Source organism: Candoia aspera, chromosome 3 (genome assembly GCF_035149785.1).
Source record: "Candoia aspera isolate rCanAsp1 chromosome 3, rCanAsp1.hap2, whole genome shotgun sequence".
Lineage (NCBI taxonomy): Eukaryota > Metazoa > Chordata > Lepidosauria > Squamata > Boidae > Candoia > Candoia aspera.
The window spans coordinates 156,736,529-156,750,243 of record NC_086155.1 but is presented as its reverse complement, the minus strand read 5'-3'; the positions used below and the strand labels follow the sequence as shown (position 1 = coordinate 156,750,243).

Sequence of the window (13,715 nt, the reverse complement as noted above, 5' to 3'; positions counted from 1 at the left end):
AGGACCCCAAGTTATGCACAGGCTCTGTCTGAGGCAGTGCAACCCCATCCAGAACTAAAGATGACAATTTCCCAGAAATCGAGGAGCCATTAATCCACAGCCACTCCGTCTTCCCCGGGTTCGGCCACAACCTGTTGTCCCCCATCCAGGCCCCCAAAGCCCCCAGGCACTCGGAAAGGGTGGCCACAGCATCACTTACTTCACCCGGGATGGAGATGTATAATTGGGTATCATCTGCATATTGATGATACCTCACCCCATAGTGACGGATGATCTTGCCCAGTGGTTTCATGTAGATGTTAAAAAGGAGCGGATAGAGTACTGAACCCTGCGGCACCCCACAAAGCAGGGTAGTATAATACATGCATGTGATTATCTGCACTGATTCACTGCTGAATATAATGACAGACCACCTACTTAATATGTAATGTTATTTTACATATATTACTGTATTGTCAGTGTTAGATTTACTTGAGTTGTTGTTGTTAGTTGCTGCCAAGTCCTTTACGACTTATGGTGACCCTATGTACAACGGAATGAAATGCTGTTCCGTCTTGAGCCATATGCCTGACTGTCCCAGTGTTTGCATCCATTGTTGTGGTAACTGTATTAATCCATCGCATTGAAACTCTTCCTCTTTTCTGCTGGCCCTCAACTTTACCAAACATGATGTCCTTTTCAAGCGATCGGTCTCTCCTGATGATGTGCCCAAAGTATGAAAGTCTAAGCCTAGTTATCTTTGATTCTAGGAAACATTCTGGTTGTATTTCTTCTAAACCTGATTTGTTTGTTCTTCTGGAAGTTTATGGTATTTTCAATAATCTTTGCCAATACCACAATTTGAATGCATCAATTCTTCTATCTTCCTTTTTTAATGTCCAACTTTCACAGGCATACGTGGCAATTGAGAAGACCATGGCATGAGTCAGACACACCTTTGTTTTTAAATTGATATCTTTACTTCTGAAAACTTTAGATAGGCCTTTGATGGCAGATTTTCCCAGCGTGATATGTCGTTTGATTTCTTGATTACTACTTCCCTTGGCATTGATCGTTGATCCGAGTAGACTGAAATTGTTGATGACTTCAATTTCTTCTCCATTTACTGTGACATTGTTTATTGGTCCATTTTTGAGTATCTTCATTCACTACACATTCAGGTGTAGTACGTATTGCTGACTACAATCTTTGATTTTCATCAGCAAGTACTTTAAGTCTTCTTCACTTCCAGCAAGCAAAGTTGTATCATCTGCATATTGCAGGTTGTTAATGAGTCTTCCATCAATTCTAATACCCTGTTCCTCTTTGTACATTCCTGCTTCTCAAATTATTGTTCAGCGTACACATTGAATAACTAGGGTAAAAGTATACAACCTTGCCGCACAGCTTTTCCAATTCTGAACCACTCGGTATCACCGTTTTCTGTTCTAACAACTGCCTCTTGATCCGTGTACAGGTGCTTTCAGTGCTGCATCTGATTGTTGAAATATCTCAAGTGGTAATCCATCAATTCCTGGAGCCTTGTTTTTTGCCAATGCCTTCAGTGCAGCTTGAACTTCTTCCTTCAGTACTGATAGATCTTGATCATATTCTACCTCCTTAAATAGCTGAACATTGACTAACTTTTTTTTAATACAGTGATTCTGTATATTCCTTCCATCTTCTCTTAATACTACCTGTGTTATTTAATGTATTGCCCAAAGAATCTTTAAGGATAGCAACTTGGGGCTTGAATTTTCTCTTCAGCTCTTTCAGCTTGAGAAATGTTGATCGTGTTCTTCCTCTTTGATTTTCTAACTCTAGGTCTTTGGATATTTCATCATAATATTTTTCCTTTTCCTTTTCCTTTTAAGCTGCCCTTTGAAATTTTCTATTTAGCTCTCTTATTTCATTTTTTCTGCCATTAGCTTTAGCTACTCAGCGCTTAAAAGCAAGTTCCAGAGTCTCATCTGACATCCACTTGGATCTTTTCTTTCTTTCCTGCCTTTTTAATGATCTTTCACTTTCTTCGCATATTATGTTCTTAATGTCTTCCCACAACTCTTCTGGTCTTCGGTCATCAGTGTTTAGTGCATGAAATCTATTTTTGAGGTGATCTCTGGGATGTTTTCTAGATCATACTTTGGAACTCTTGAACTTGCTTTAATTTTCTTCAGCTTCAGCTTGATCTTGCACGTGAGCAATGGATGATCTGTCCCGCAGTCAGCTCCTGGCTTTGTCTTAACTGATAGTATTGAGCGTCTCCACAGTCTCCTTCCACAAATGTAATCAATTTGATTTCTGTGTAATCCATCTGGCGAGGTCCATGTATATAGTTGTCGACTGTGTTGTTGGAAAAAAAGTGTTGCAAATAAATAAATCATTGGTCTTACAGAATTCTATCATGCGATCTCCAGTGTTATTTCTGTCACCGAGGCCATATTTTCCAATTACTGATCCTTCTTCTTTATTTCCAACTTTTGCGTTCCAGTCGCCAATAATTAACAGAGCATCTTGATTGCATGTTCGATCAATTTCAGACTGCAGCATTTCGTAAAAGTTTTCACTTTCTTCATCTTCACTTGAGTTTACTTGACTACCTATGAACAATCCTGCACATAATACACCCTTGCTATAAATGTGTTATAAATGATCTATAGAACATCCCTGTTGTATTACATCATTACACAGATAGTTGAAGGATTCCTAACTGCCAAATCAAATAACTAATTAAATACTTTTTAAAGAAAATTTCATAAGGATATAAAATGCTGTCAGAAATATCTATACTTATTCCAGGCTAATCATCTAAACGGTAAAATAAAATTGATCATCTATTTGATGATCTACCTGATATTTCTTCTGTCTCCGATTCATCCTCATCCTCATCCTCTTCATCTTCTTCATCCAATTCTCTCTCCTTTTTTTCATTGTCCTCTACTTCATCTTCACTTTCTCTTCTTTCCACTACATTTTCTTCCAGCAACACTTTTTCTTGATCTTGCAGCATCTTTTCCTCTTCCTGTTCAATGTTGGCATTCAAATTCATCATTGTGATATCAGGCAAGCTTCCATCTTGGTGCACCAGTCTATTGGTACAGAAATGGGCATGTCAACAAACTGAGCAGCTGTAATTCTGAAAACACTAAATCTTCTGATTTTGTAAATTAAAACAAACTGGAAATGCATGAACACATGAGTCACACACTGTTCAAAACAGGAAAATGCCACAAGGATCACACCATAGTAGCAATCATTTGTCAGTTTGATGCTAGTTATTCACATCAGTAATCAGTGATATTGTCACCTAAACTTGACATTTCCCCACAAAGGGGAAAAAATGGTCAAAGTTTAAGTTGTAGAAGCATGAAATGACATGTAACAGCAAGCATTTCATGACTTCACATGGGGACTTACTCATTTTGATGGATTGGTAATTTTTTCTTGATGCTGCTCAAAATAATTGAAACAGAAAGAAAAAAAGGAAATGAGAAGAGGAAGATCAGAGATAAGACATCATGCTATACGACTCATTAGCACTACCCATCTGTGGCAGCTTTCAAGAACATACTGTCTTAGCCTAAACAGAATGCTTTTGCTCATAGCAAAAGCAAATAGTACGGTTCCAGAATTTTTAATGACTCTTTCTTGTATTTCATGAGTATGAATCTTCTCAATTTACAGAAATCATATTCTAAATATATATTTCTAAAAACATAGGTTATTTTTTTAGATTCCTTGGCATATTTTCCAAATTGAGGATAAGCACAGAAAAGCAAAAACTCTACGAATGCTTTTGGAAAGGTTAGTATCTAAATTCTAAGAATTATCCATATTGTTCCAGTTATGCTTTCAAGAATTTTGTAGCTAAGTTCAATATAAAGTATTCAAGATACAATGTACATTGTTTATTTTGGTGCAAAAAACTGAAGTGAGATTAAAATACACATTCTAGAATTTTGACATTGTTGCATTAAATTATATTATTTTCCTTCTCTCCTTTGAAAACAGGTTATACAGTATCAGGGTTATATAAACTCAGAAAAGCATTTCACTTTTATTTACATGTGATAAGCAAAACTCTCAGATGCAGCATTACTTTCTTTTTGTAAAACAACATCAAGACTGGAGCATGAAGTTTCAGGTTCAGCACTAATATAAATCTGTCTAATATTAAATATGTTTGCCTATGTTTAATTCTGCACCCCACATCTACATACAAGACTTACTGGACAACTAAGTGCTACAAATTCTTGAAAAGACTAGAGTGCATCAGTGGAATAAATATGCCATTACATCATAGTGCATGCAGAATCAGACAAATAATTAGATAGTACATTTATAAATATTCAGGGATTAATTAGCTGGCCATCCCAAATTCTCAAAACTCTTTCAGAGAAGACAGTGCTAAAGGCCTGGATGCTTATGTGTGATATATAGGATATTGAGAGTCAACCAACTGTTGGCTGACAAACAAACAAGTTTCCTGGCTCAAACTATTATCCAAACGAACATCCAGAGGGAATGGATACTCTATATGAATGTTTTGGTCATAAAATGGGCCATCTGTTGTAGTTAAATTTTAGAAAAAAACAAGAGTGAAATAATTATGAACCAAAACAAAATTTTACAAAGGATCCTTAGTTACTAACTTGTTTTTTTTCCTACTATTGATATTGTTAATGTCCCCAAAAGGTATACTTTGACAACCTTATACTTCCATGTCTGAAGAACCATAGCTATAATGTGATGACTACAATGTTTACTTACAATATGATGCAAATATCTTATTATCAGATGTATCATATATAAATTAAACCAGAACATAGTAATGTAAGTATTATGCAAAAGCTTTGGTACAGATCCAGCATAACATCTTATACAACTACAGCTATCACTAATTCTATCCAGTGTTTATGATGCTCATTTTTAATCATGACCATATTGTCAATGTTGACTTGGATGAGTCAGAGTGAAACAGTAGCAGTACCCACTGAATTTCACATCAGTTCCTACTCTGAGCCTAACTCTAGCAACCCATCCTCCCCCCACACCCTACATTTTGAAACCCTGAAAATCCTGAGGTCAGTCTACCTAATGGCTGAAGTTTGACCTTAATAAAAACCAGTATCCTTGTTTTAGTGTCATATCTGCTCATCACAGCTGATGGTATTCCAGATTAAGACAATAAACAAACAACAGAGAAGGTGGCGTTAGTCCAGAATGATGCCCTTGAAGAATTTGTTTTCTGTTTTAACTCAGTTAACAACCAATACTTTTCAAATAAGCTGTCTCTTCTCTTGCCTTTCTCAGAATTTTGAAGGGCCTGCTGCTCTTACTTTATGAGTAGAAACAAGCTACTTATCGGTCAGCCATAGGCTTCATCTGTCTGCCTGACGACTTCTTCCAGACTCTATGTGGCATATGCTTGTCTGGGTTAGGTATTTTTCTTTGCCAATTCTTCATTTTTAAACCATAAATTGTACTGCAAGATACTCTCTTGAGAGTGTAAAAAATGTCTTAATAGTTCCTAACTGGTGAGCTGCTATAGGAAAACAGTAAATGGAACTTAATGTGAGGGCGTTGAAACAATGGACTTCTGATATGATGGATCAAATGTTTGTACGATGTACATAATTTGTGTGATTATTTCATAAAGCAAACAACAAAAATTGACTGAAATGATGTAATATGTAAAAATTACACAAATAATAAAAACTGCTGCCATGATATAGTTTTTTATTTAATGGACATTTATGAATAATGGACATCTGCTCCCCCCAGTTGGTCCATTAAAATGAGATTTCTCTGTATTACTGCATCATTGCTCATGAATTCAGAATGAAAAATATGTGTGTTATAAAAATAATATCCTCTGATTGGGAAATCATTTCTGAAAGGTTACTGAAGCATGAATATTGCCAAATTTATAATGGAATTATACTTTGCTCTTCAAATATGTTAATTCACTATTATGGTTCAGAGAAGTAAGTGAAGCTTTATGTCTGAGATAAAGTATCTCACTTTAGTTTAAACATAAACAACCTTTTCTTATACTGATAAATGCATTTGTGTATAGATACACAACAAGATTTTATTTGGTTTTCAGGGTTCAGTTTATTCCTATTCAGGTGACTCCACCAATCTATAAATAATTGAAGGATTATTGCTTGTTGCCTATGGTAGTGAAAACACTACTTTCTTTCACATAGAAGTTACTGAAGCCCACACACCTTACTTTAGAATGGACTAGGTTTGTCCAAGTTAATTTCCATACTTAGGTAGATCCAGCCTGGGGAACTGTTTCATGATTCCCCAGACTTATTTACTAGTTCTCTTCTTTAATGCTGGTGGGTCATGGTAGAGAAGAGAGACAAGTCAGACCTTACAAAAGTCAACTATCAAGTCCTTTACAATTCAGACATCTAGGAGAATGCCCATATAATTCATTATGTGCACGAACTGGAATGTGTTTCTTATTACTCCAAGAAATAAATCAAGAAAAATTATGAACTAAGCAAGTTAACAATATTCAGCATAAAGTGGGGAACCATTGGAAAGAAACACTTTGGCTTAACTTGGGAACATTTTAAAAAAAAATGAAGAGGAAAACTGTAACTGCAACACACCTTGTCTTTTCAAAAACTTATATAAGAAAAAGTAACTTTTATTTGGCACCTTAATGAATTCATGAAAAACTAAAAAACAGGAAAGGGGAAAGAGAGAGAATATAGATGAGAAAATGGATGCCAACTCTTATAAATCAAGATGAAAATCAGAGGGTGTACACTTAACTGAACAGTCTTTCTAAAAGCATTCTCCATTCCTAGTGTGACATATTATAGTTTTGTTGTAGTCCTGCAGCCAAGTTAGTTGTATTTGTAATACAATATATTAACCATTTGAAAAAGAATCAAAATAATTTAAGAAAGCAAACATCTTACAAACAACTTTTTTCTCTAGGTTTATACTTCTGCTCTACTAATAAAGGATGTAACACAGCTTATTCTGTAATGATAAAAATCATAATTACATTCCCCATCATCTACTGAATCTTGGAATACAAACCATGATCTATGATGAAAAAATATATAAGCTTTTTAAAAAAAAATGTGTAGCAGTGCCTAACACGGTGCAATGAGTGAGCAGGAAAAAAAGTATGTGTGAAAAACCAAAATGATCCTATATGAGCTATATAAGCTCCATCAGAATTGAACCAGAACACAAATTATTCCTTTTGCACTGCCCTATTTCTTGGCCAGAAGTTTTCAACTTGAATCTAGGCAGCTTGTAGTGATCTGATGGCAAGGTGCATTCTCACTATCCTGTGCAGCTGCACAGCCTCAGCCACATTGAATAGAAACAGGTATTATAATAAGCCAGCCAGAAGAGTGCTCCAGTAGAGGCCCAAACACAAGTCATTAACAAGGAGCCACAATAATCATTGCCAACATTAGAGTCACATCAGGCAGGCTTCCCTGATCAATATTATACTGTGCAGAGCCCCTGAGAATGCAGACACAGAAAGATATGATACAGAAACAAACAACAGAAAGAGAATGTTCAATTACAGGGGAGGCACTGAAGAGTAACAAGTCTATCCAGGAATAAATATTTGTTCTCAAATAACCTTAGTCTCTAATGAAAAGTCACTGCAATGGATGGAGACTGAAGCAAACAAGACTTAAATAAGAGCAGAACGGCATTATAGTAATACCTGATAGTAGCGAATATAGAGAGATAGCCCAGCATTGAGCTATGGTTCTTAGTGCTCTCTGAGCTTGGTTGTTTTCCTGCAGACATTTCATTACCAGGCTTTTTGGAGTTGGCTTCATCAAGAATTCAACAGTTTCCTTGGCAGGGCAAGACACTATATATACTAGCCTGATAATGAAACATTTGCAGGAAAAGAGGAGAGCCAGTTTGGTCTAGTGGTTAAGGCAACGGGCAAGAAACCAGGCGACTGAGAGTTCTAGTCCCGTCTTAGGCATGAAAGCTGGCTGGGTGACCTTCAGCCAGTCACTCTCTCGCAGCCCAACCCACCTCACAGGGTTGTTGTTGTGGGGAAAAGAGGAGAAGGAAGGAGTATTAGGTATGTTCACCGCCTTGAGTTATTTATAAAAATAATAAAGGCGGGATTAAAATATTAAATTAGTTAATTAATTAACCAAACTCAGAGAACACCAAGAAACCAATCACTGATGATTTACCAATCAACCAACCAATCACTTAGGTATTAGGCCCAGCCATTCTGCTAGTCTACCGTAGTTGTTCTTGGATGCCTTTATGTGTTACATTTTGGATGTCCTTGACTCTAGCTTCTTAAAACGTAGCCTGGGATTATTTGTTTCACTTCAGCTCTTTTCTACTTGCTAATCTTTGGATCATTGCTTGTTTTACCATTACAGTCACACTGTGGTTATCTAACATGGTAAGTAATAAGGCATTCATAACCTCTGTCTTTCTGTGTTCTGGCACAGGGATGTCCACACGGTATGATTAAAAGCTTTAAGGTGGTAGCCACAATGGAATGATTGAAGCTCTGTTTTCTTAGGTGCATTGGGTTTTGTTCATAGTGCAGGATTGTGGTCACCATCTTGACGTTTTTGACCACAGCCTGCAAACACCCCTATTCTGGAATCTATTTTTAAAAATTATTTTAATTTGTTAGTATCTTCATGTTTCATTTGCCACTTTATATATCCCAACTTAATATTTAATTGATAACACAATGGCTGACATCATTGTTAACATCCAGTAGAAAACAAAACAAAATTTAATATAATAATTGCAACTGAATTTTTTAAAAAAGAGGGCTTCAATTAAAGTAAAGGGAAGCCCTCTTAAATGAGAGAAATCAATAGAAATATTTTGGAACCCAAATGCCTGAACACTAAGTACTCAGAATGTAGTTGATTTAAATAATATTAAAACCTAAATAATTTACATATGCAAATGTGTGCACATGCATGACAGTATATTGGTATCAGAATGTTCCCCAAGGAAACTTTTATGTCTAACTAAATTAAAGTGGCTGAGCATTTATTGAAGTCCGATCAGCTTTAAAATGAATCTGAATATTCCTAGCTCTTAAAAGTAGACTCTTAAGATTCCACTGTATTAACAAAAGGATTGTAGTACTGGGAAGTTATGTATCTGAACAGCATTATGTTCTGTGAGTATCATATACAGCCTTATTGTTTTCATTTTAAAGACTGAATGTACAACAAAATAAACACTAAATCTTTAAGTAAAAAAAGAAAGGAATAATTAAAATACCCACCTATTTATTATTAGATAAACACGACCATTGACTTTGGCATGACTTTGGTAGCAGATGAAAGTGTGAGAATGCATAAGATGACAGCATAAAAATTAGTAAGAGAAAGAGAAAGAAAAGAATAGTGTTAAACAGGATTGAAGATAGATAGCACTTTTTCTCAGGTAGCACACAAGGAAAAAAGCTGCAATGATATAGTATGAACTCTGAAAGAACATCATATATCACAACTCCTGCAGAAAGAAGAACCTGTAAGTTTCTCCTTCCCTATAGCTTTGTTACACTGCCAGGAACTAGAAGGAGGAAAAGAAATGAATTGTTTCATTTTGCTGTCTCCCTTATTTGGCTTGTTTTTCTGTTCCGGTTTATTAAATGTGAAAGTTAGTAAATAAAATAAAGTAAAATAATATGTTGTACACACACACACACACACCAGTGCGGTATAGTGGTTAAGGTGCTGGCCTATAACCCAGGAGACTGAGAGTTCTGGGCCTCCCTTAGGCATGAAAGCACTCAAAGCTACCTTCTTGGGTGATCAGTTTTGATTTCTTTCATGTTTAAATGTTTAAAATTCAAGTAATTGTCTATACCTTTTGTGAAGAAAAGAAAAATAAATTAAAAAAGCACACAAGCTGTATGTCTGTTTCTAACTGCACTGACACCAAAATGATGACATGTGCGTCATGATGTCATGCTGCCAAGCCTGTCTTTTTGTACTTGTATCACAACATCTATATCCAAGTATGTAAGGGGTAGAGTTTGCATTAACGTGTGTATTGTCACTTGCCATCTACCTGCAAACACCTATATACGTAAAATATTAAGAGACTGGAGATACAAATAACTTAAATAATCCAGATTTGCTCATTTTTCATATACATATTTTGTTTGCTTTTGCTTTTTAACTCCCAAAACACCGTGATCTCTTATAGATTATAACACTTTATTGGGAGGGAAGGCATATACTCTCATCAATCCTTCTTTAAGTTTTGATGCAGCTATACTTAATTCTTTTGGGGTGAAAATGTACAAATAGCATATTATTCTGGCTTTGTTTCATTTCTATGAACGTAACTATTTTTGAATTCTCTAAATCAGTTTTTGTTTTTACAGAGCAATGCTACACAGAACAGAGCCATGAATCTTTTGTTATATCCCTATCCCTGATAGCTTAATTTCACAAAATTTCCAAACTGGAGAGTTATGACATTTTCTTCTCCCTGCAGGAGAACTATATTGCTGATAAGCATCAGCATGATCTATTTTGAGTTTAGGGAAGAGGTTGGGAGTATTTCTTGTAAATGGCGGGCAAACAAACACACAACAAGATTAAAAAAAATGTTTTGTTGCTATAGTTTTTCTATGCTTTTCTCCCATTCTTTTTTTTAATTTTTAAAATTTATTTCTGTAAAACTTGTTAAGATAAAATATTTAACTAAAATAATAAAATTTAAAAAAAGAAAAAATGTTAATGGGCATACATATAATAGAGTTCCTACAGCTCCTTCCCAAATTAGAAGTAACGCGGCAACCCTGAATATACTCGGTAGGGAATAAATCTCACTGAATTTTCTTTGGTATTGGGAAAACCACATATACTGTAAAGAATTCAACCAAAAATAGCATTTTTGTGGTTGCAGTGAAGGTTTATAGATCATGGAGTTTCTAAGTAGTACTTATTATTCAATCACTGAGAACAAGCTATCTTACTCTAATTATATGCTTTTTCTTCAAAATCCAGAGTTACTGGACTGTAAGATGGTAGAGAAAGTTCAGCCAACCAACCAACCAACTACAACACAATCCAAACTTGAGGACAATGAAAATAATAAAAAAAAATTGTTTTGTTTACCTATAAATGGCATTGTCTTGTTTGCTGATTACGGCTTTTAAATCTGTGAGTTGGAGGAAACGGTCATGGAAGTAATGCAAGTGCAATATGCATACCAACAGAAAGGAGGTTGGGATAAAAATGCGAGTGAATAATTCTGCTGTAGAAAATTGTTCTAAACCAAGATCCTTTAGCCTGAAACATAAAATAATACAAGTTATAGCTATATTTCCTAACTTGTAAATACAGTATACTTCACAATCTTTTAGACTTGTCAGAAAGCACAAGTAAAAGCTAAAACTTCATTGTTTTTACAAATATTAAGCGATTTTGAAAATTACAAGAACAGCAAAGTAGTAATAGATATCACCTATGGGATTCAGAAAAGACTTTCAAGAAATGCTTTTCAAAATAGTTGTGAATTTTATTTCTCATCTTTATCTATTCCTTAACCTAAAAATCTAAATGTAGCTGGCAGAAAATGAAAAGCTGGAATTCTAAAAAAGTTAATATTCATCTGATTTATCCCATATTGGTCTGGTAGAGCATCAGGATTTTACCTTGGTGTTAACAATGTGAAAAAAAGAATTAAGAATCATAATACAATGTAACATGTAAAAACAGAAGCAGTTGAACATAACTGAAATAATTAAAAAGACAGCAGATGAATTAAATTCAAAGACCTAAAATAATATTCAACTCACAACATATTAAAAGTCCTAGGAAGATAAAAAGATTGTTGCCTACTGTTTCAAGCACGTAAAAATAAGATTGTGCATCTGTTTTGCTGAGTATACTGGACAGGCTGCTTATTGAATGAAACTTAGACTGCAGATACAACCTGAGCAGAACTCTCTGAATCAAGCAACATTGTGAAACTTTGGAATTAGTTCTGATCTTTAAGTTTATAAGACTGATAAATTTCTTCTCCATCCTTTTCTTTTGTGCAGCTATCAAAATTCACTTAAAGGTGAAGAAAGGCTGAAGGTGAAGAAATATTCTTTCACTAAGGAGCTTTGTCAAAAACCTGTGATCTTTGGCCCCAAAACAGAAATTCATGAGTGGAAAATTCTTTTTGCTTTGCACAGTGGCAAACTGAGAATGGATGCAGAGGCAACTGGATGCCAAAACAATAATCTATACAGTTCAGTTAGTATATGCTAGAATGGCATATATGAATTTTTATAAGTCCTTTAGTAGCAAATAAACATTACAATTCCGAGCAAACAGTTCTGAAAGTGCTCACTACCTAGGTAAAAAGTTAACTGCTTTCAATGTACATGTGAGAAGTGCTGATTAATATGGGTTTCTGAAACTTTGTAACATAAAGTTACTGTCCTGGCATATCACTGCAAAATAGAATATAGGGAGATAATTCAACAATCATCTAATATAAGGAACACTAAGAAAAATATTTTCAAAGTAAAAGGTATGGTTTTTACATACAAATTGACTCAAAAAGGTTACTATTTTGACACAATCTATTGAGAAACGAAATCTTACACTGGTGGATGCTGATTGGCAATTTTTTTCAATGTGCTTTACTACAGAATGAGAGATATGGAAGAAATAGTCAACTACGGAAGTCAAAGCATGGACTTTATCAAGGATGTACTGCAATAGATTTTTTTTTAATGTGTGGCTTCAGCACATCTGAAGGGGAAGGTAAGAGGGAGAATGTCAAAAGCAGTGTTGCATTATTGTGACACAAACCCTGCTGCTTTTGTACTTACATCGTGACATCATGAATTCAAGGGCAGAGCTCATGGCACAAGTATGCAACACTGCTTTTATTATTTTGATGAAAGCAGAGAGATCATTCCATGTGTAGATTTGATCTAACACAACTAAATGCAGAGCCAGCAGCTTTGACAGCTGAAAACCATGCACATGGACATCATCAATTAATTTCTCCCATTCAATTTGGAATGTTTTTTAGAATGAAAACAACTTCTTTAACTATTTTTCAGCTAAAGCACTAATTAATACAAGAATGGTTAAAAGTTATACCATAGCCAACCATACTGAACAAAAATAAATATTGATTTGGCCTTCCCATGCTCCCATACTTGAGTTCTGAAGGGAGTGAATTAAAATTGAAGGTACATGAAAAAATAAAGAAATGTGGTGGTTAAACATCGAAGAGATATGACAATGCATTGGAAATGATTTTCAAAGGAGAATCTGGTTCTCCGAAAGGAATATCTTTTCATTTGGAATCCTGAAAACACCATCAGCCTAAGATTTCCTGAATGTGGTCAGTTCTAAAACATAAGGTATCTAGGTTAGTAATAGTGTCTCATGATACATGATCTAAATAAACTGAATTAAAAAATGGGTAACAAATAATACTCACTGATCATCATTCATGTTTGTCATGTTTTTCCACAAGTCAGGGAATGCTTTAAACTGATATGTGTAAATGAACACAAGCACTAACATAGTATAAACCACAACTGACATCCAAAAGTATTTCAGAATTCGGCGCCACCATTCATAGTGGACCTAGGAAATAAGAAATTAGACCTTTCATAATTTTCATCATTTGCAGTTATTCATCGAAATTCAGTCATCACCATTTCAGAAATTCTTCTAAGCTCATTTGATACATTTAACTACCAAATT

The 13,715-nt window shown here is 35.0% G+C and overlaps 1 protein-coding gene across 1 annotated transcript in view; it reads right to left on the bottom strand.

Moving 5' to 3' along the window:
• PIEZO2 (piezo type mechanosensitive ion channel component 2) overlaps positions 1 to 13,715 on the bottom strand; it is a 224,439-nt gene that overhangs the window by 48,114 nt on the left and 162,610 nt on the right. Inside the window, exons 17-20 of the mRNA XM_063299098.1 lie at positions 13,447 to 13,595; positions 11,112 to 11,285; positions 9,263 to 9,304; positions 2,830 to 3,068 (exon numbers count right to left, since the gene is read on the bottom strand). Coding sequence (XP_063155168.1) covers positions 2,830 to 3,068; positions 9,263 to 9,304; positions 11,112 to 11,285; positions 13,447 to 13,595 — 604 coding nt within the window. The remainder of the gene's footprint in view (positions 1 to 2,829; positions 3,069 to 9,262; positions 9,305 to 11,111; positions 11,286 to 13,446; positions 13,596 to 13,715) is intronic.